The sequence below is a fragment of the Chroicocephalus ridibundus genome, chromosome 2 (assembly GCF_963924245.1).
Source record: "Chroicocephalus ridibundus chromosome 2, bChrRid1.1, whole genome shotgun sequence".
Lineage (NCBI taxonomy): Eukaryota > Metazoa > Chordata > Aves > Charadriiformes > Laridae > Chroicocephalus > Chroicocephalus ridibundus.
The window spans coordinates 7,994,916-8,016,316 of NC_086285.1; the positions used below are offsets into that span (position 1 = coordinate 7,994,916).

Here is a 21,401-nt window from a genome sequence, read left to right on the forward strand (position 1 = left end):
CTCTGCAGTTAGTCTTTCCACATCTACCCATCACAAGATTTGGTCTGAGGAGCCAGGAAACTTCTTAAGTTACTTAACAGTTTGACTGGCTTGTTTGGAAAGTGTCACTGTGGTAGTTTCTGAAGCTGGAAGGGAAGGGACAGACTGGGAAAATCCGAACCGGGAACCAGCATAGAAAGTCTTAAAATCCTTATGCTGTTAAGAACTGTTCTCACAGTTAATTTGGCAAATGCCTGAAGGTTAGTTCTTGCTGTGTTCAGCACTGTTGTTGCATTCCTTCAACTCACTTTTAGGAAAAACTCCCATGGAAAAGGTGGAGGACTTCATTGTTAAAGGGAGTGTAATCATCTAAAACGATGACATTTTCTGAGGATGAAAGGGACTTTTCCTACTTAGAGGTCTCTGCCTGCTTTGAAAAAGAAGCTAGACTGCTACTTAACCTTTGAAAATGGCTTTCCATCAAATGGAAAGTCTTAACATTTAATGTTTTAGAGACCTTCATAATGAAATATTTTGGTGTCAGGGATGGAAAAATTGAGAGCAACCTTTCAACATAGGTTTTAAGTTGACAGAAACTGTAGCAGGAAATTGTGTGAGAACTAGCAAGAAAATACAGACTTAGGCTTGGTTTCATCACAAGTTTTTATTAACAAGGATGACAAAGAGCCTGTTCCCAGCCCATTGTATCTTCCAACTATCATATCTATTCATGTAGTATTTTTACTCTCTTATATACTCTTCTAGGGCATCCACACATTATAACTTTCTGATACAATAGCAATTCAATCTAGAGACTCTTCAATGGGGATCATATACATATTTTTACAAAATAGAGCACCATTACAGTAACACACAGGCAAGGCAAAAAAACTTGCCAAACCCCAAAGAGAACATCTATGCAAATATACAAACTGTGAATAACTTGCTAATAAACCTATCATCGCATCAATGATGAAACAGTGTTGCTCCTGGTAATTAAATTCTCTGTATGAGATAGAGTAGCATTTCTTTTAGCAGCCCTCCTGGCTTGTATAATTTAAATTTGGGCCTTGTTTCTTGATCTAATTTAATATGGGACAGTAATGTGTATTCTGGATTCTGCTCTTTCTGCAGTCCAGTCAAGCCTGGTCTGTACGATTTGCCCCTGTAAGAGGGGGAAGAACACACTAGTGTGTGCAAGTGTACACGTTTGTAACTGTAGGGGAAACAGCTTCTGGTAGAGACAGATCCAGTTAAAGGCAGTTTCTAAATTTCACTGTAGAAAACTGAGGGACTCCAAACTTGCACAAGTTCTTACTTTTTTACTTTTTTTTTTTAGTACAGAGATAGCCACTTTGTTCCTCTTTCCCTGTCCTAACCCTTTCCTTAAGTTTCCTATACAAAGGAATATGGTTTATAGTTATTGGAATAATGAAAGATCACAAATACCACTTACAGAGCTGCTTTTAAAAATATTTTGAGACTAGAAATGTGATCTGATGATTTCTAGGGTCTGCAGGATTCAAATTGTATTACATAGGTGTAAATTCAAGCTTTGGGACTAGCAGATTCAGCTAAAATTACTGGCTTTTTTCTCTAAAAGAAAATGAACTTCTTTCAATATTCCTTTTTAGGTCACCTACTATGGCTGGAGGCCTGTTTGCCATGGATCATGAGTACTTTAATGAACTTGGACAGTATGATAGTGGCATGGACATCTGGGGAGGAGAAAATCTGGAAATATCTTTTCGGGTAATCTAGCATTTATGTGTATTGGAGGATGAACCTTGGTGTCTGGCTGCGTCTCTTCCCTACATACAGGTTTTTTTAGCACTGGAATAGCTATTTGCACACAGAAATCGGCATTTTTATTTCCAGGAAGGATGCCTACAGTGCATAGTAACTGCCTTTATGATAATCTTCAAGTTAAGTTTTAATGGGAAGATTAAAGAGAATTTTGAGCTCTGTAGTTAAATGTTTGTGGCTTTTTTCTTTGTTTGGTGGAGCGTTTCATAATATCTATAGAGAAGCATAAGAAAAGAATAGTCATGCAAACTTCTGAAATGAGTTTATAAGCAATGTCTAATGAATTTCACAAGCCGGTTAAAAAGATGTGTGGCTCACAGCGATGTTGATAATAAGTAAGCTTATTATATTTCCTTAGACATGTATGGGGCTTTTCAGAGATTTCAGCCTCCTTGTTGAGGGCCTGGAAGTGTAAATTTTTTTTGTATCTAAATTAAGAGTCATGTAGAGGAGTCAGCTTGGTTGGAAAAATAATGAGGAAGTCATCATCAGGAGTGTCGAATGTGGTACTTCATTGGGCTTCCTATATTATTGTCTCATCTTCCCTGTCACTCCACTGAAAGAAAAACAACTTTTTGTGCTCAATGTCACATTTATCTCTTCACTTTTGTAAGGTGGATTCATCAACAGGTTTGACAAGTCTGCTTGAAAATTATATGCTATCATGACCAATATGAAAAGGGGGATTAAAAGGTGAAGTTTAAAAAAAAAAAAATGCAAAACCAAACACACAACCTCCAAAACTTCAGAGAAATCTGTCAAATTGGTTAATTAGAGAAATCAAGATTAGAGCTCAAAAATAGTAACTGGCATTTCATAAGTTTGAGTGACTTTAAAGGTGTGTGTACTGAATAAGTAAAATCTTTCAAGTTTTCAGTACAAAATAAAATTATTAGGTATCTGAGAGGAAGTGTGTGGAGCGTGAGGAAATTACTGTTACTGTAAAATACACAGTTTCAATAAAAAGGGCTTTGAAAAATTGGAGTATAATCAGAGAGCTTTAGAATGTCTGGAAGTCCTGTCTCCTTGGGGAGAGAAGTAAAGTTTAGTCTTTATCTTATTCAGAAGGAATTTTAGAAGTGACTTGATTATAAACTGATAATGTGAGAAGATTTTTCTGATCGGAGGACTCGTTATTCCAACAAAGGGCCAATGATGATAACTTGCTGGAAGCTGAAGTTTAAAAAGAAATTTAAAAAAAAATAAATGGAAGTAGAGCGTAAATGAAATCTAGATCTGGGGTGCCATGGAGCTGGATTGAGGCACCTAAATGCAGCATCTGAATGTGAACAGTATTTCTGAGTTATATACTGAACAGAAACAAACAGCTGTGTAAAATAGGTGCTTATACTAACTTGAAAAGCTCTCCAGGCGCCCACGATGATCTTATCTATCATGGAAGTGTGGACATATAATTCTCATGTAGATAAATACATTTAGATATCTTAATCTGTAAATTGAATCCCAGCCCATATATTTCAGTGTTTTCCAATAGGTCATTAGAGCATAAAATTTTAGAAAATTTACTTTTGTTTCCTGAAAGCCATGATGTGTTATGTGGAAAGTGTGATGATATGACAAAAATAGTCTTTTCTAACATGAAGATCTGATAATTTGACTTGTCAGAAAGCACGACATGTAGGACAACATTGCTGACGCCTAATCCTGTCATACTGTATAAACCTGCCTAAGTGTCCCTTGAAGAAGGGGAGGAGGTAGTGAGTCTTGTCAGTAATCATACAATGAGGTATGTTCTGCTTTTGCATGGACAGATTTGGATGTGTGGCGGTAGACTTCTGATCATCCCCTGCTCCAGGGTGGGACACATTTTCCGTAAAAGACGTCCCTATGGCTCACCAGGGGGACAGGACACTATGGCTCATAACTCACTGAGGCTGGCACATGTGTGGATGGATGAATATAAGGTAAGAGACAATTCTAGGTCACTAAATAAGGTTATTAACTGTCTTGTTTGTCAAAGGACTGTATCACAGTGGGGTCTGTTAGCACCTCTAATGTGATATTCCTTCTACAGTCTGATTCCCTAATGTTAATTTTGATACAAATTCCTAAATTCTGTAGAATTGTCATTTAGCTTATGAGTGCTCAGGTGTCCTCCCTGTTACTTCTACTGCATGCAGGAGATTCGTTTTTATGCCTTTTTAATGAAGGAAAAGACGATGAATGAGTTCTTGTAAGCTCTGTGTTGCTTTGTGTCCAAATCAGTATCACATGGCAGCCATATACTGCTATATGCCTTCAGGTAGTTTCCACGTTGTTGAGACAGGGATTTTGTTGATTGTTTGTTTGTTTTGTTTCTGTTTTAATTAGCAGTCTGATTCCTAGTCTGTCTTGCCCTGGAAGATCAATCAGGATTGACTTCTGGATTCAGGGCAAGTGTATTCCTTGCTTGTCTTCAGATCTTGGTACTGATGCTTTTAAATGTAGATCAGGTTTTTGTGAAGCCCTGATCTCTGTGATAATTGATGACATTTTGCCTTGTGAGACCATAGGGTTTTTTGTGTGGCCAGCTCCTGGGGTACCTACAATTTCTCTACAAGATGTGTTTTATTAACTTTATATTCTTTAGAGGTTTATGTTTCAAACCCCATCCTTTATCTTGATGTTCAGTCAGTTTGAGGAACCTATTAGGGGTCATTAATTTTTATCTCCATCTCCATAATGCATTGGTAGATTTCATCCATCACTTTCCCCTTTATTGATGTCTGGGCACGGTTGTTTTGTGATTAATGATGGCTTTCTCTGAAGCTTGGAATTGATTCTTTGTTATAATTTCCAGCTAATACTGCTTTGTCCAACAAAGACTTAAACTGCTGATTCTAGCAGTCTGTTATCACAGATTTGTGTCCTGAACGTTTCCAGCTGTTTCTAATCTAATTCTCTGATAGTTGCCAGAGACTGTCATTATGACAGATTTACGTATGGAAGGCAAGCTTGGAAATATTTGTTTTTATATGTGTAATGCAAATATTTAGGGCCAGAATAATTTACTGAAGTGATTGTATGATGAATAGTACAAAGATAAGACTTAAAGGACCTGTTTTACAGCAAAGAGCAAATAGCAATATTTAATAAATAAAACTGCACGATGGAAGGGAAACAGCAAAATTTTCATGGCTGTCAAAAGCAAAATGTGAAAGAAGTAAGTTCATGTATACAATGGAAATAAATAATGCAGAAAAGGTAGGATACTAAAATTTGAACTCTAACTAGGAATAAAAAAAGTAGCAGAACAACTTTTGAAGCAGACCAATTTCTGATAGTGATGTCCACTCTGTCTCCAAACTTCCTCAGAGTTGTCCACCATACAAGTCCAATGTACTTAATGCGTCCCCTTCCTCTGCCATTAAAATAGCAGTGATACATCAAGTGCATGCAACTGCTCAAAGATCTTGATAAGGACAGATGTGTAATTTGTCTTGAGATGACGCTGTCTGTCATCTGAACATGAGAGATAGCAGTAGGTAATTGAAAACTGTCAGAACCACATTATGGTAAGTAAATTCCAGATGTCTACTAGAGATTATTCCAACAAAATACCACAGCTCAGTGCCCTGAAAACTGATTTCTAAATAATATCTAGTAAATGAGTTAATGTGCAAATACAATGCCTTTTCTATGAGCTCTGTAAACCTAGCTGGAATTAAGGACTTTACAAGGGGATTTTTTCTTCTAGTTTTGGGAATAGTATTCATGCCACATTGTACATTCATGAATTCCTGTTTGTCCCCATTGTCTCTGCATTAGAGTTGAACAGCACATAAGAATGAGCTGGAATCTTAATCTGTCCTTGCCTAACCAGGTACAATTCCAATTATAATCATAAATTAGAACATGAAAAAATAACATTGTGGGAGCCTTTCTGGCGATAATGCAAATGAAGAAAAAAAAAAAACGCACTAGGAAAAACTATTCTGATTGACAGTTGTGATTCTTCATGTGAATGAATGCATGGTCCCGCTGAACTTCAGAAGATAGTCCCACTTATAGGTCTATTCTGATATGGAATTTTTTTTGCCCTGGTAACTTGTAAAGTTGGAAGGCTGGAAACTGTGGAAGACAAAATACACTTGAACCCCACAACAATGAAAACAATCAATTGGACAATCAAACTAATTTAAAGAAAACTTTGCCAGATGAGGGTGAAGACCACATACATATCTGTTTCTGATTTAATGACTCTAGGATGCCTTGACTGCCAATGGAGTGTAGGGCTGATTTGTTTCCTCCTCAAGTAGGCAACTAGAAAAGGTCAACGGATTCATGCCTGAGGAGTATCGTCATCAAAAAAAGCAGTCTAGAAAGATTTGCTCAGAGTTAAGCAAGATAAATCCCACCTCCTGTGGCAATCTAAACACTGGAATTTTCTAATGCCAGTTTCAAACTTAATGTTTGAAAGCACTAGCAAAATAAAATGAAACTTGGGAGTTCTGCAAACAGGAAGAAGTTGGAAATCAATGATCTGAAATTCTTCTCTTCTCTCCCCCAACCTGTTTCTCTTAAATACAGGAGCAGTATTTTGCTTTGAGACCTGAGCTAAGGATGAGGAACTATGGAAATATTACTGACCGTGTAGAATTGAGAAAAAGATTGAACTGCAAGTCATTTAAGTGGTATTTAGATAACATCTATCCTGAGATGCAAATATCTGGGCCCAATGCCAAAGCTCCGCAGCCAGTTTTTATTAACAGAGCACAGAAACGACCGAAAATAATCCAGCGTGGAAGGGTAAGATAAACTTTCTTAAAAATACAGAATTCTGATTTTTTTAAAAAATTATTTTGATATTCTTTCAGAAAGATTTGCTCAAATATGAGAAAAATAGTCTGTTTCTGTAGAGCATAGAGTTCTAGTTTTGCAACAAGCTGTCTGGAAAATAACAGAATTTGTGTCTTTAGACCAAGGCAAACTCTGTTTCACTCTGATCTATATTTCTGGTCATTTTCAGACTAAACACTATTCAATGAGATTTCTTGCCTCAAAGCTCTGAGTTATGAAGTTTTGATGCCTTTAGAATGTGCTTTCATGGCTGTTGGTTCTGAAGATAGATTTGGATAGAGGGAAATTTGGCCTCAAATTTCATGCTCTGTTGGTTTATGATAAGAGTACAATGTAATTAGTTTCCAAACTCATTGCTTTTACTGGATAATTTTCTGCAAAGATGAATATTTGCATCTGAGACCGATGATAGCTTTTCGAATCCTGACTCTTAGATAATGAACAAAAAATGAGTTTTGCCCCATTTTTCTTCAAAGTAGAAGTGAAGAGATAAATTTTTACATGTATTCATGAAGGAAATCATGAGTAAATTCATGCCTTAGCTCTGACACCCATGTTTATGGGTTTGTGTGCAAGCAAAGCCAGCGTACAGTTGTATCTGTTCTCTCCAGTGTCGGATTTGTCTGATTTATGCTTTTTACGCTTTCCAAAATACTGGATAACTTCAAACCCAAGATAACTTTCTCAAGATCTTCTCTGTGTAAGAGAAGACCTTTGCATAAGATTGTTAGTGTGCACGTAGATTATGGTTAGCAGATTCCTTTCTAGCTCAAGAACTGGAAGCATTAAGTTGGGAGGTAGGTAACGCAGGCTGCGGTAGCTGTTGATGGTTGCTGGTCATGCAAGTAGATGCCGGCTGGAGGACCTGAGTTCATGCAGAACCTATTGACATCATTAGATTTTGGCTTGGAAGCAGCTATCTGTGAATCCACAGTTTGTGCCGTATTTTCATTAAGTGTCCCAGCCAAGCTGTAAAGTTAATTTATTAGGGCAAACATGCGTAGTTTCCCTGAATAAAACTGATATAATGGGCTGATTCCACTAGTTGTTAAATGCTGTTATTCCCCTAGTCAGACTTTTTTTTTCTTCATTAAATTTAATAGATTTCTCCTTTCATTCACACAGAAGTTTAACTAAGAAATTGCTGATGTGGGGGAGGCTACTTGAGGGATCTGAATGCCTCAACACTTAAGGGGAAATCTTCCTAGCAATAATTTCCCATGGTTTAATGTGGAGAAAAACTTTGTGCACCCTTTAAGAAATGGGAGACAAGACACAGAAAAAAGCAGTTCCTTGGCTTGGTTCTCCGGGGTTCAAGAATTATACCCAGCATTGTGTGAGAGAGTCAGCTTTGGCTCTGATGATTGTATAAACTATTTCCAGATGCCTACAAGGAACAGAACGATCAGCCAATGTCACCACTGTGTGCCAGACTCTTTAGGATTTGGGATGAATCACTCCAAATCCCAGCCTATTCTCAAAAACTATTTGGGCCAGAGAGGAGTGCTGGTTTGACAGCTGGGAAAAACTGTAATGATCACAAATTGTGACAGTTCTTAACAGTGTTATCAAATGCTGATCATAATGGCCAATAAAAACAAGGACAAAAATCATATAAAACTCATGTAGCTGAGCTTGAAAGCCTTCTGTTGAGTGAGGAATGATGAAAATGAGAGCTCTCCTAGAAGTCTCTGGGGTGTGAGGGAATGTTACTTAGAAGGTTTTGTGTAATTTGTTTCAGATGTGTGTAGGGAACAGGAGAAACATGGTGCATTTGAGGAAGCTGTTGATGTGCCTTGGGACAGCTATTTCCAGAAATGGTGTTTAGTGAAGAACATTATTTGGTATTTGTGCTCTCTAATTCTTGTCATCATGGGATGGAACAGTTCTTTTTATTACTGGAAGTGTCTTTTGGTTTCTAAAAATCTGTAGAATTGATACAAATGCTAAGGTGTCTTGTACGTATGTATGTCTTCATAATGAAATGCAGCTAACCAATTAATCAGCCTGGCCTTGTGTTCAGGACAGCAAACTCCATTTTTCCTCTACATTCATCTCCAGATTGCAAATAATTATGTTTAATGTGGATGCCAGATCTGGGGCCGTGCCATCTCCCACACATGCGCTGTCAAATGCACTCCCGTGCACTGGTAGAGAGCGGGTCTCTGCTGCGCGGGAGGAAATGGCAGAGTTGTGGCTGTTGCTAGAATAATTGCCTTTCCCCTTTGTATCCTTGGCTGTGTGCAGTGCAGTTCTTGATGTGCAGGCTGTGACTGCTGTCTGAATAGTCAGATCCCCACCACATCAGGCTGAAAAGAAGTATTCTGCTGGCCACCAGTAAGTTCAGGGCATGAGTATAACTTAAAGCCTGAATAGAGGTGTGTTGTCTCACTGAGTAACTCCAGGGGGATATGTCAAGTTCTTAATGATTCTTGACTGTTAGAATAGGACAGCTTAATCTTCAGACTCTCCAGAATGCCTCTTGTGTGACTTTTAGGGTGAGCATCATTGCCCAAACCAGGGGAGAGATTGCTAACTTGCTGAGAACCTCCTTCTTTGCCTTGATGGTAGGGGCTTCCAGTTTTGCATCCCAGCACAGGCTTCTGACCTGAATCTAGTCCTCTGATACAACATTACTCCAAATCAGGATAGGTAGTGCATTTGAACTGGAATGAGCATTTGAGAGTTCGTAGAACTTTCTGTTCTTCCCTGATCTTCATTAAAATAACATAGCTGGTAACTATGGCTTTTCAGTTACCTAAATGCTCTTGAAAATCAAATTGCAAACAATATAAGTCTCTGAATCTGTTTGTATTTAAGTAATTCCTTCTCCTTTCTAAAAAAAGGTGGTCCTGCTTCATGAGGAGAGGCTGTAGGAGGAGACTTATGTTTAGGCTAAACGGTAGTAAAATGTAGTTTGTACAGTAGGTATTCTTGAGCTAGTGAGTATCTGGGGCCTGAGACTCTCATGAAGAGTGAAGAAGGGAAAGAAACTTGGCAGAGTGTGGCCAGCATGAGCTGAGCCAGGTTGTGTGTACTGCACTTGTACCACAAAGAGGGAAATCTTGATGTAATTAGAAAGCAAAATGGAACTATTTCATACTGCTTTTTCTCCAAATTATCTGTAAACAAAACAGTATTTTAAAAGGGAAGAAACGGGGTTTTTTATTATGAGCAGTCTTTTTTTTTTTGTTTTGTTTTAGTGAGCACACTAAGTTCTAGGGCTTCCAAAGCATTAACATATATTCCCTTTGGTATGTGATGTTTGTTGTTTACTCTGTCCATCAAACTCTTTTCCTTTCATAGTTGTATCACCTTCAAACCAACAAATGCCTGGTTGCCCAGGGCCACCCAAGTCAGAAAGGAGGCCTGGTAGTGGTTCGGGAATGTGACTACAACGATCAAAACCAGGTATGATATTCCTAATTACATTGAATAGCGATTCACATCTCAGAAATTGCTAATATGTTTTCCTGCTGGCAAAATGCCCTAGTATACCATGTCATCAGCAAGCGGGCTGATTTCAGAGTATTGTTCAAACTGCAAGGCTGGCCGAGGAGACTGTGGAGTTTACTGCTCTGTGCCTGATAATCCTGAGGGTTAGATATTATAATCTCCTATCTTTATGACATGAATCTGTGTATGTGGCTGAAGACTATCCTTAAGGGACTCGTGACAGGTTCATAATCCACTGATCGACACTTCAGAATTTGTAGAAGCTCTTTCAGTCACTTCCTTGTACTGGGATTTAAGGTAGCCTTTTCCTGGCCTCCTGTTCTTTGTGTATAGTACAATTAGTCCTCTGCTGCTGGAGTGGCTGTAGTTTAGGGTGATTTGTTGTTATTAAATAAGGACTTTATTGTAAGGAGTTTAGAGATTTTTTTTTGATTACAGGTGCATTGCTATTCTGGGGATTACTTGGGGATGGATGTGAAAATCTAATGTTTTTATATTACTACATGAACCCTTTGCTATTCGACTTCTTTCAGGCAACAGAAATTCAGGACCTACATAAACAATCTCCAGGGTAGAGAGATCTTCACCTAATGCCATAAAGATTTTTACCTAGCTAAGAACTACATTGAGAACATTATGTTTTAGGAGCCCATGGGACCCAAGTCTAAAAACTACATCACATTTAAAGAGAAAAGTAATCCAAGACACAGAGCATGGGATGTAACACAGAGTAGCTTTACCAAAGGTGGGTTGTGCTAGACAAACTTGGTAATTTATGAAATGAGCAGTAGTTCTCAGGATATGGAAACTGCAGTGGTAGATGCAGGATGATTTGTGATAGTCCCAAGCAGACAGTTGTTTGCTTTGTCAACTAATGGGACTTTCTGCCTCCTCTCTGTGGTCTCACCAGTTGAATGTGACAGAGGAAGACAGCGTGAGGGCTGTTAGCCGCTGTGTGGATGAGTGTGGTTGGCTCTAGACACATGGTGTCCAGTTGCCACTTAGACATGACCAAGCAATACATCTCTGCGCTTTACTTATGGAGTACCGAGTAGTCATTGTTATGAACAAATTGTAGGTCCCTGTGTTAAAGGTGGATGAATTTAAGCTGGATTGGGAATGGAGGTTTTCCTATGTGATCTCTTCCATTAGCTATAAGAAAGTCAGCAGGTCTTGTAAGTGTAAAGACTGTGTAAATGTAATCATACCTGATCAGTAGCAGTGATTATATGTTTTTTACAGTGGAAAAGGTGTTACGCTGCTTTCTGAGCCATTCAGTCTGAGTGAGAAAGCAGCAATGACTTCCAGTGGATTATGTCCACAGTAAGAACAGATGAGTCCTCACAGTTACTGTTTCCCTTCTCATTTTTGCAATATTTCCAGTAGTGAACTTGCACATGGCTGGAGGAGGAGGTCGGTTGTTTTTCCTTATCAAAACCTTTTTCTTATTTTTCTCCTGGAGACAGAAACTTCAGTTAGCCTTTTGGTGTTGAGAAAGAGAAAAATTAATGCTCAGATCGTTGACTTTTGGCTTCTTTTCTCAGTGATTTAGTGGTAAATTATGCAACTGGTTCTCAAAAAAACCTGGCTGTGCTATCTTCTTTCTCAGTGATTTTGTTCTCCAACCAAACATGTCAACAAACACTATGGTTTTCTGCCATTAGAGTTATTTTGTTCTCCTAATAAATCCCAAGAGTGCATTCAGCCAGCTTTCTTTCATATCCTCTTGAACAAGCTTGCTCTAGATACATGAGAACAATGTAAAGGTGACACTTACTTAACAGCTTCTGCTTATAAAAATAGCAGGAAGCTTCTGAGTATTGGAAGCTTTTAACTGTTCTTTCTGTTAACACTCAACCCATTGGCATTTTCAGTTGTTTTTTGCTCTAGAACCATCTGGTTTATGCCTCTGGCCTAATAAGAAAGCCTGGGTTGGGTCTGGTGAAAGGCAGGTCCCCTGGATGCCCACTAGCAGCAAGTTAAATGTGTGTTGCTTAATACACACAGTGCAGACAGTTATTCTGGAAGATACCAACCTACACATTTTTTTGACATCGTTTAGTGTTTTTCTGAGCCAAAGATGGTATTTTTATAGAATTTTTGCTTTTTCATGAGTGTCTAATTGTATTTTGACATCATGTAAGCTTTTGGCATTCTGTGGCAGTGAGTACCACAGTTTAACCGTGCTTTCTGTGGAAATAATTTGGTGCCACTTGTTGCTGATCTCATTTGATGCTAGCTAATTTTCCCTTGAGGAACAAGAATGTTGTCACTGTTTATTTCTTTCTAGGCTGCTTTTGCTCTGTGAATAGATAACGCCCTCCCTTGAAAAATACATGCTACTGCTCAGTAAGTTGAAGGAGCAACTGCACGTCTACCTGGGAGAACATGCAAAGGGCTGGGAAAACAACACTGGGCTGCCTTAAAACTCATTGATTGCAGTTCTTTTGGCTGGAAAATGATCTTGTGTAATCTTTTGACTGGAAAATAGTCTTCTGTGTAATATAGACAATTTGTACACATGAGAGCTGACTTTGAAAAGTGAGTCTGTGGGGAAAGCAGATTCACTGAAATCATGAGATTGGCCTTACAAGCAAGTCTGGTTTGCCTTCAATTTATGCTTGCTTTGTTTCATCTAGCCTTCATGGCTGATAAGAAACCTCAAATTCTCACTTAACTCCCTGATGTAAAAGAAATAACATGTTGTGAATCTAGCAGTTGTATCACCATTATGGGTAATACTTTTAATTCAGTTTTACTTGGATAATCATCATTAAGTAAAGTTAAAAATTACTCAGACACATCAAAGTATCCTGTTTTCTAGGACTTGACATGACAGTGATATTCAGTTCATCTTTTTGCTATAGAAAGAAAAAGCAATAAGGGGAGTGGTTCTCACAAAGGTGATACATCTAGAAAATATTCCAAAATTTGGGTCTTTAAGCTGTAATGAAAACTAGGACATTTCACTAACTCTAACAGAAACACTCAGTCTGGGATAATAATGAGGGCTGAACACAACTTTAGGAATCAATGATAAAACTTCTGTAGTTAGAAATAGCGCAAGTAGGAGAGGTGACAGGATCTAGTAGAATGAAGGTCAGCATGGAGAGGTCTGAAGTAACAAAAGAAGCAGAAAATTTGAATATTCATTTTGCACACAGAAGATTGACATGGAATGAGAAATTTTGTAGTTGAAGAGTGGTTGTGTGACGGAACTCCCAAGACTGCTGAAGTAAACACCCTCCTGGAAGTCAGTAGTGGTTGACCTCTTTCTGGAACCAAAACCGAAAATGTATAAGGTAGTGCACACCATGAAAACTTGGGTGTTGAAGGAGGATAGAAAATATTTAAGCCCTCTGAAAGATCATCATGAAAGACTGGAGATGTCTGAAAAGTGGAAGTAAAAACTACATGGTGTGGCTTCTACCCAAAGCCATCATGCCAAGGTTAATTGGGTGATGATTAGGAGACAAGGATGCTGAAGCAGGATTTGAGCTAAATACTGCCCTAAAGGAGAAGGAGTAGAAGTAGTTACTGAGAAACTTGGAAGGCAATTGTCAACACTAAAAAGGAAGGTTTTGGAATGAAGCATAATGGCCAACAACAGGACTAACTAGTGGGGAATGTTTGTGATCTAACAGCTGAAAGAAGATTGAGTTTGTCATGTGTCTAATGTGTGCTTGCCTTCCTCCTGACCTAAATGCTTAAAGCCAAGTTCCTTTTTCAAAAAATCTCCTCTTAAAGTTCACTGAATTATGTGGATCTTTTTTTTTCTACTGTTTGTTTTCAAATGCACTAGATTGACTCCACAGCTTTACTTTCTGTGTTGTTATAACCTCTCCTCTGTGTGTTTGCTTCACTTCAATAATTTAACCTTTCTCTTACCTAGCAATATATTAAGCTTTAAAAATCTGGGGATGGTCCTAAGGTGTCTAAGCAAGTGCATCTGTTTTCTGGAACTTTAAAAGATAACTGGTTTGAACAGGGAATTTCAGAAAAGCTGTGTTAACGCTCTTATAGTACTTTATAAATGTAAGCATACACATTTTACAGACTCTTAAAAGAGTCAGAGTCTAAAAGGATGTGTTCACGTGTGCGATTCTTCTGTAAAATATTTCTCCCTAAACCTCTGGATCATGGCTGTTAGTTTGCTTTTCTGATACAACCCACGTCTAGAGTGACTGTGAAGATGTGCAAGTTAAGTCTGCTTGCTGCTTTTCCATAAACTTAGTGGAGGTCCCTCAACAAATTCCCATGAAACATCAGGAACAGACTGAACTGTGAAACACAAAGCATGTAGCTGCTTTGGAACAACTTTCAGGAGAACGTTGGGTTTCTGGGATAGCAATAGCTTACAATAATGATTATAGACCACCAAACTTTGGTGGTCTATTTGGTGCAGTGATGTCACTGTTATCCATAGTAACAGGAGCTGAAGTATATGCAAGTAGCTATGATGCAAATTGCTAGGCACATCTCTTCAGTGCTGAGGCAGCTTTTTTGTGCTCTTAAGCTGAATTTTTGTCTTTTAAAAAACTGTCTGACTGAATAATACAGTAGTGCCAATCTAAGCAACAGATTGTAACTGATGAAAGTCCTGGAATGCTTCTCCTGTCAGCGTGGTTCACGGCAGGGATTTTCTTTCACACAAAGGGCTGTTTCTGTAGTAGTTACTGTCTTGTATTTGCTTGACATTTTTCAATGCATTCCTCTAGTGCTAATGCAATTTGCAGACCAAATAAGAGTGTATATCCACAAAGCTTTGCCAGTTGGCCAGCCATGCCTTTTGCTATGCTCCACTGCACTCTGAAAGCCAAAGGATAGGCTGATGCTTCCTGGTTTATTTCAAATCATTTTGAAATATTTATTCCCTAGGAACATGAGCTTCCACTTTCTATCTACTACAGATTCTTGTGTTTATTGTTTTTCCCTAGGTTGGCTGATAGGTTTTGTTTCAATACAGTTGTTTGTGTGGACACTGGACTCAATCTTCTACAGTTAACTCCAGTATGGGCTGTCCTCCTAGATGATGAGGCACCATTTGAGCCCTTTTCTCACTTGAATTTCCTCTGAAGTAGTTTAGCTAGCTGTTATCTGTTTACAGGAACTAATTTCATTGTAGGAATAATTTAATCTTTCACACTCAAAAAAAAAAAAAGTTCAGTAACACAGTCCTGTATCTCTTTATTATGGTAAAAAATAGTCCTGGGTGGGGATCAGTGGGATATAGGGATTTATGGAGAGAGTGAAGAGCATGCCTCCTGTACCAACAGTGGCAACCTGAAACCAGTTAGGAAATCCAAATACTAGTAAAACGAGAGAACAAAAAAGCTCCAGTATAAAAAAAAAAAAAAAGAAATGTTAATACTGACAGAGTTTGTGCTTTGGACCTCATCCTATTTATTATGTCTACAACACCTACTCTTGCATGTGGTATGCATCTGTCTGCAGGTGACCAGAAGGATACACACTCCGGCTTTGCTCCAGCAGTGAGAATGCTTACCTCAGGTCTGTGGGTCCCATTTCCAATATGGAATCATAGAATGTGTTGGGTTGGAAGGGACCTTTAAAGGTCATCTAGTCCAACCCCCCTGCAGTGAGCAGGGACATCTTCAACTAGATCAGGTTGCTCAGAGCCGCATCAAGCCTGGCCTTGAATGTCTCCAGGGATGGGGCCTCCACCACCTCTCTGGGCAACCTGTTCCCAGTGTCTCACCACCCTCGTTGTAAAGAACTTCTTCCTAATGTCTAATCTAAACCTACCCTGCTCTAGTTTAAAACCATTGCCCCTCGTCCTATCGCTACATGCCCTTGCAAACAGCCCCTCCCCAGCTTTCTTACAGGCCCCCTTCGGGTACTGGAAGGCCACTATAAGGTCTCCCCGGAGCCTTCTCTTCTCCAGGCTGAACAACCCCACCTCTCTCAGCCTGTCCTTGTAGAAAAGGTGCTCCAGCCCTCTGATCATCTTCATGGCCTTCCTCTGGACCCGCTCCAACAGGTCTGTGTCCTTGTGTTGAGGTTCCAGAGCTGGACACAGTACTCCAGGTGTGGTCTCACCACAGCAGAGTAGAGGGGCAGAATCACCTCTCTGGATCTGCCGGCCATGATTCTTTTGATGCAGCCCAGGATGCAATTGGCCTTGTGGGCTGCAAGCACACACTGTTGCCTCATGTCCGGCTTTTCATCCACCAGTACCCCCAAGTCCTTTTCCACAGGGCTGCTCTCTATCACATCATCCCCCAGCCTGTATTGGTAATGAGGATTGTCCTGACCCAAGTGCAGGACTTTGCACTACAGGAAAGTTGAAGCAGCTGCTGCAGTCTGAGTGAAAAAAGCTGCTAGAAAGAGGCCAGTCCTACAGCATTCACCAAATTAAATAATTTATTTAACCCCAAACTTGATCAGTTTCATTATGGAGAGAGGCTTTTTCCATAAAATCTGCCATTTAGGTTTTATTTGAAAATAGAAACAATTCATTATATTCTAATTGCATCACGGTATTTTTCTTTGACTCCAGTGAAAATGGTCAGTGATCTTCCTTAGACCTGTGGAGGAGATCAGTTCTTTGTCATTGCTGGGGGACAGCAATTAAAGGTGCCGATTTCCCTTGTGGTGGGAGCTGGGCACCATTCCGTTTTTAAACCCAAAATCTGATGGTAAGGTTCTTCTAGGTGTTAGAAAGTGGATGCAGGATAAAAATATCCTGTACCTTGACTGTTAACCTTCTGGGTTTTTTTTAAATAAAATATATTTTTTAAAAATTTTTTTTTTAAGAAAATATGTAGGAGGAATAAAACAAGACATCACTTGGAACTGAGGTACAAATCCTAGGCAGGCACCAGGCTGATTGTAGACTTACGATTTTGTGCTTGAGCCTGAACCCAAGCAAGCCCTGAAGAAAAAGAGAGCGAGCAGTTTATTCTCCTTGTAGATGAGATACTGGTGGTGCTGCCTGCTAGAGATGTTTTCTTCCTATACTGGGCTCTTGCTCCTGACAGCCTGTAACAGCAAGAGCTTAACATCATCCTTCCAGACTTCAGCAGCAAAGTAGTTAATACGTTTTGGAGTACGCAAAGGCTTGCAGTTATATAACAAAACCCCCCATGGGGTGGCTTTGCTTTCCCTGTGCTTGAATCTCTTAATAATCTGCAAGTTCATACTGATACTCTAATCTGAATTTGGAACCATAACGTGTCCCAGATTCGGGCCTTTTTTCCCCCCCTGCCCTTTGTTTGCTACACCAAACGCATAATTGGTTTTAAATTAAATTTGGCCATCTTGTATAAGCCTTTTTGGAGAAGTATCACACTGGATTTAACCACTGTTGTGTGTTCTTTGCCATTACTCAGCTTTTGATTAAAGGTCTGCTCCCTGTGTCACTGCAGTCCTTCTCTCTCAGTTCTTACCGGTTTCATCTGTTGTTTGGGTTTGACTCCATCATTCTTCTCCTTTTAATAATTGTGCTCTTCTGGCAGGTCCTGCTATTTCTCCATTTTTTCCTCCTCTTTAATCTTACCATGCCTTTTTTCTCATGGCAGGGTTTAAACAGAAAAAGTATGTTAGAGGGCACAGAATTCCTGAGGTTAGGGCAAATTTTAATGCAATACCTGCACTTCCTCAAAGGAGGCCTTCACTGTTTTATAATAGTCACTGTAATAATGAATGAGTGGTACGCTTTTGAATTGTGCTGTCCAACTGAGGCAGTGTCCTGAACCACAGCACCTTCTAGAAGGCAGTTTTTAGTTTTGTCAGACAAAAAGAAAACATTTAAAAAATCAGAATTTGTTTTATTTGCCTGACTTTTCTGCCTGGAATTTGATATTCTATATTCCGAGTGTGAAAGTCATGCAGACTTAGTGGAGAAAAAATAATCATACAGTGGGCATGGTTACTGTAGTACTGAGCTGTGTGAAATCAAAACAGGGCTGGAAGAAGAGTGTACCAGAAGAATTTCACATACCTATAGGTACAGGTACTTCAGGTACAGTTATGAGGGGCAGTTCCCTCTCATTCACAGGGGCAGGGGGAAGGGGGTTAATGCTGGCAAGTGAGGAGGAGGAGCTGGGATGCTCCTTGTACACACCAGCCTGGGGTCAGTTCTGGGAATGGCAGCAGAGCCAGAGACCTGGCCCCAGCTATACTGTCACCTGCTCAGCATCCAGAGAGGCTGGGAGATATCATCCAGGTGCTGTGTGAAGGCAGGGGCCCTGCTCTGTGTTCAGAAATAGCAGTTGTTTGGTCTTCAGCCAGTTTGGTCTCAGTATCTTCCCTCCACTGCCGTTAAGTTTTTCACCTCCTTTTCCCTACACCTATGTAACACAGGATATTTCGGGGTGCACACACCACAGTTCCTTCATTTCCTTGCTTTCTGGAATAGGGATCCGAGTCTCCTGTTGGTTACAAGAGCTCCAGGTCCTCCACCTAACTGATCTTGGCCCAGCTCTTTGCAGGCCTGAAGGTGCTGAAGGAGGGAGGGAGGACCAGCAGCTGCTGCAGTTAGACTAGGCTGATGGTCCAGCTTTCCTGAACCTTCAGCTGTGCCAGACATGCCTTGCTCCAAAGCAAGGTTTAGCCAGCCCAGGAAGAGCCAGCAGGGTATGGACATGAACTGTAGCACCTGAAGGTTCCAGACACTTTTTTTATGCCAACAATAAAAATACCTGCTTCTGCTAAAGTAGCATGTAGGAGGGGATAAACTGACAACTTGAGTGTGTCCTTGCTGCTTGTTAGAGGTGACGATGGTTTTCAGTGTGATCACAGAGAAAATCCTCTAATGTAGTGTAAATTCAGGAACCCAAATGCAGTGGAAGCTGCAAATGTGAGCCAGTGCATTCTTGCTTTATACAGGTGGGCCCCAGAGAGGGGCTGAATTCAGTTCCCACCACCATGTGAGTGCTAGGTTGTGTAGGTTCTTGAGATCCAGATCAAGATATTTTCACGTTGGTTCACCCAAAACAGAGCGGGTGTGATGTGGGAGGGCTGGTGTCCCTCTAAGCACGGCACAGCTAGCAAAAGCAGTTGGGCTGGGAAGCAGAGAAGGTCATAAACCTGTCAGTTACGGCGCATGTTGTTTCAGCATGGGAATGGTGAAGCAGCAATTTTTCTCACTCCCTGAAGAGCAGTATGGAAAATTTTGATAGCACCTGGGTGCTGGTGACCATCTACTTCAGTAAAGATCTCTGAGCACCAGGCCACCAGCTGCAAGGAGTTAGGACCCCAGTGTGGGGACCTATGTAGGCCACCTGGCAACAGAATTTGCACAGCTGATTTTTGTTTCTCATCATTGGGCATCTACAAGCTGACCCCAGAGCACAATGTTAAATAAATGCCTGTGTGTTCATTGACAAATGCAGTATTTTCAAAGACTGGAGATACCTTTTGGCCTTGCATGGCTGCCAGGCTACTTCCCCATGGCTCTTGGGCCACCTGCTGTCACCCAGCATCATCCTCTGTCCCCACTGCGTGGCTCCCTGTGTGGAGCTGAGGCAATCCACCAGCCCCTCCTTCATGACTAAAGGATTGTCTTTGGATGAGGAGATTTACTGCTGGCTTAATGACTTGGCTCAGAGAGTGGCTGGTCACCTCCTCAGAGATCCACCACTTGCTGTCATGTTATCTCCTCTAGCGATCTGGACAGGAGGAACATATGGGGACTACTTAATTTTAAAACCGCTAGGTACAGAGCAGAATCACAAGCGGTCCTTTTAGTGCCTCTGCGGGGGGTAATGCTGTGTGCTGTTGGGAAGGCAATAGAACGCTGCAGCTGCGTTTCAGCTGCTGGAAAAAAGGCAGCAAAAAGGCAGTGGTCATTGCACGGCACATCTCTGAGGTCCAGATGCTAAAGGGCCTACTCTGTAGCTGAACAAAAGATGCAAGGCACCTGCCCTGAAACATTGGGATAAATATCTTTTGTCTTCTCTTTCAGGTCTGGATTTACAATGAAGATCATGAGCTGATTTTAAATAATCTCCTTTGCTTGGATGTTTCGGAAACTCGCTCCTCTGATCCACCTCGTCTCATGAAATGCCATGGATCCGGCGGCTCACAGCAGTGGACATTCGGGGTAAGTGGAGTGGCTGGCATATAGTACGTTGCTTGTAATTATTTTCTTAATAAGTGACAATAGCACTTACAGAACATCAGGGTTGAGTTTAATTATGATTAAACTCAAGATGTAACAAGTCCGTTGTACTGGACTAGGCCCAGCCTAGGTCCAGGCAGCCTGTATAAAAGTTGCAGGGGTTTTGCTGGCTGCATTTCAGCCTGAATAAGACTTTTGCTGAGCTCTGAGACATGCAGGCCTTTTCCTTTGCAACGCAGGAGGGTTTCTGCAGCCCTATGTAGACTTTTTTTTGCTTGTTACAGCCATCTGCAGCACTTGTAGCTCACAGGGAGGTGCCAGGGAGAACAAAATCCACTCCCCGGCTCTTTGGTGTGTTTTCAGGACTGGGAGTCAGGAGCGGTCCGTCTGGTAACTTCTGTTTAGTGCTTGAAGATGCACAGGGCAGAGCTGAGGTTTTACAGAGGAAAATTTTTGCAGTTGCTTCCACCCTATAACTGCATCATGTTAGTTTAATCGCTTAGAGTCTGGAGAGGCTGAGATTTCACAAAACTGATCCAGTGCTGCATACACATGAAATTCGGCTCCTGGGTGTTAACTCAGAGGCTGCCCCCTCACATGCCCCCGGTGTGGCGGTGAGTCTGTAGCACAAACATCGTTGAACAAAGCGGAGGGCGCTGCCAGAACTGCCTGTTGCGCTTCCAGGACAGCTCGGCCTAAACTGTCTTGGGTTCATGCCACGTTGCTCGTTGGCAGCACGAGTTCCTAAGTGCAGTCAAATAAGGAAGGCTGTTGCAGCCCCGGATGATTTGGAGATAGAGATTGCGTGAGCTGAGGGTTGTGTGTATCTGACGCTTGCACTGCGGCCGCAAATGGTAGCGGGAGTAGTGAGCTGAAAAATTCTGCTGCTGATAAGAGATTATTCAGGGTTCCTTCAGCTTGAGTTAGTGGACAAAGATTTTACAAGAACAGACAACAGAATGGCAATAACAGACAACAGAATGGCCATAGAAATTCAATGCACGTAGCTGTCAGGTGATATCTGTGTTGGTGGTGGAGAATCTGGGCTTCACGTGTGAAAATGGGCTTTAAGCTGGCTGTTGCCACTGGGTGTGCGGGAGGTGGATCTGTAACAGTGTCAGATTGGGGCTCATTAATGATCAACAACAAAAGAAATTAATTGAATATTAGGATTGATTGGAAAAGGAATAGGAACCAAAGCAGAAGAATGTCATCACACCATTGTAGTTTGCCTGTACTGCATGTGCTGGTCGCCTCCTCTCAGAAAGGCTAAATT

The 21,401-nt window shown here is 40.7% G+C and overlaps 1 protein-coding gene across 7 annotated transcripts in view; it reads left to right on the forward strand.

Annotated features, from left to right (window-relative positions):
- Window positions 1-21,401, forward strand: part of GALNT11 (polypeptide N-acetylgalactosaminyltransferase 11) — a 57,758-nt gene that overhangs the window by 31,376 nt on the left and 4,981 nt on the right. For all 7 annotated transcript variants that reach the window (XR_010069779.1, XR_010069778.1, XR_010069777.1 and 4 more), the window contains exons 7-11: window positions 1,614-1,731; window positions 3,558-3,710; window positions 6,316-6,534; window positions 9,892-9,996; window positions 19,970-20,107. Coding sequence is in view for 1 of the 7 variants with exons in the window: in XM_063324389.1 (XP_063180459.1) it covers window positions 1,614-1,731; window positions 3,558-3,710; window positions 6,316-6,534; window positions 9,892-9,996; window positions 19,970-20,107 (733 nt within the window). In the remaining 6 variants the exon portion in view is untranslated. The remainder of the gene's footprint in view (window positions 1-1,613; window positions 1,732-3,557; window positions 3,711-6,315; window positions 6,535-9,891; window positions 9,997-19,969; window positions 20,108-21,401) is intronic.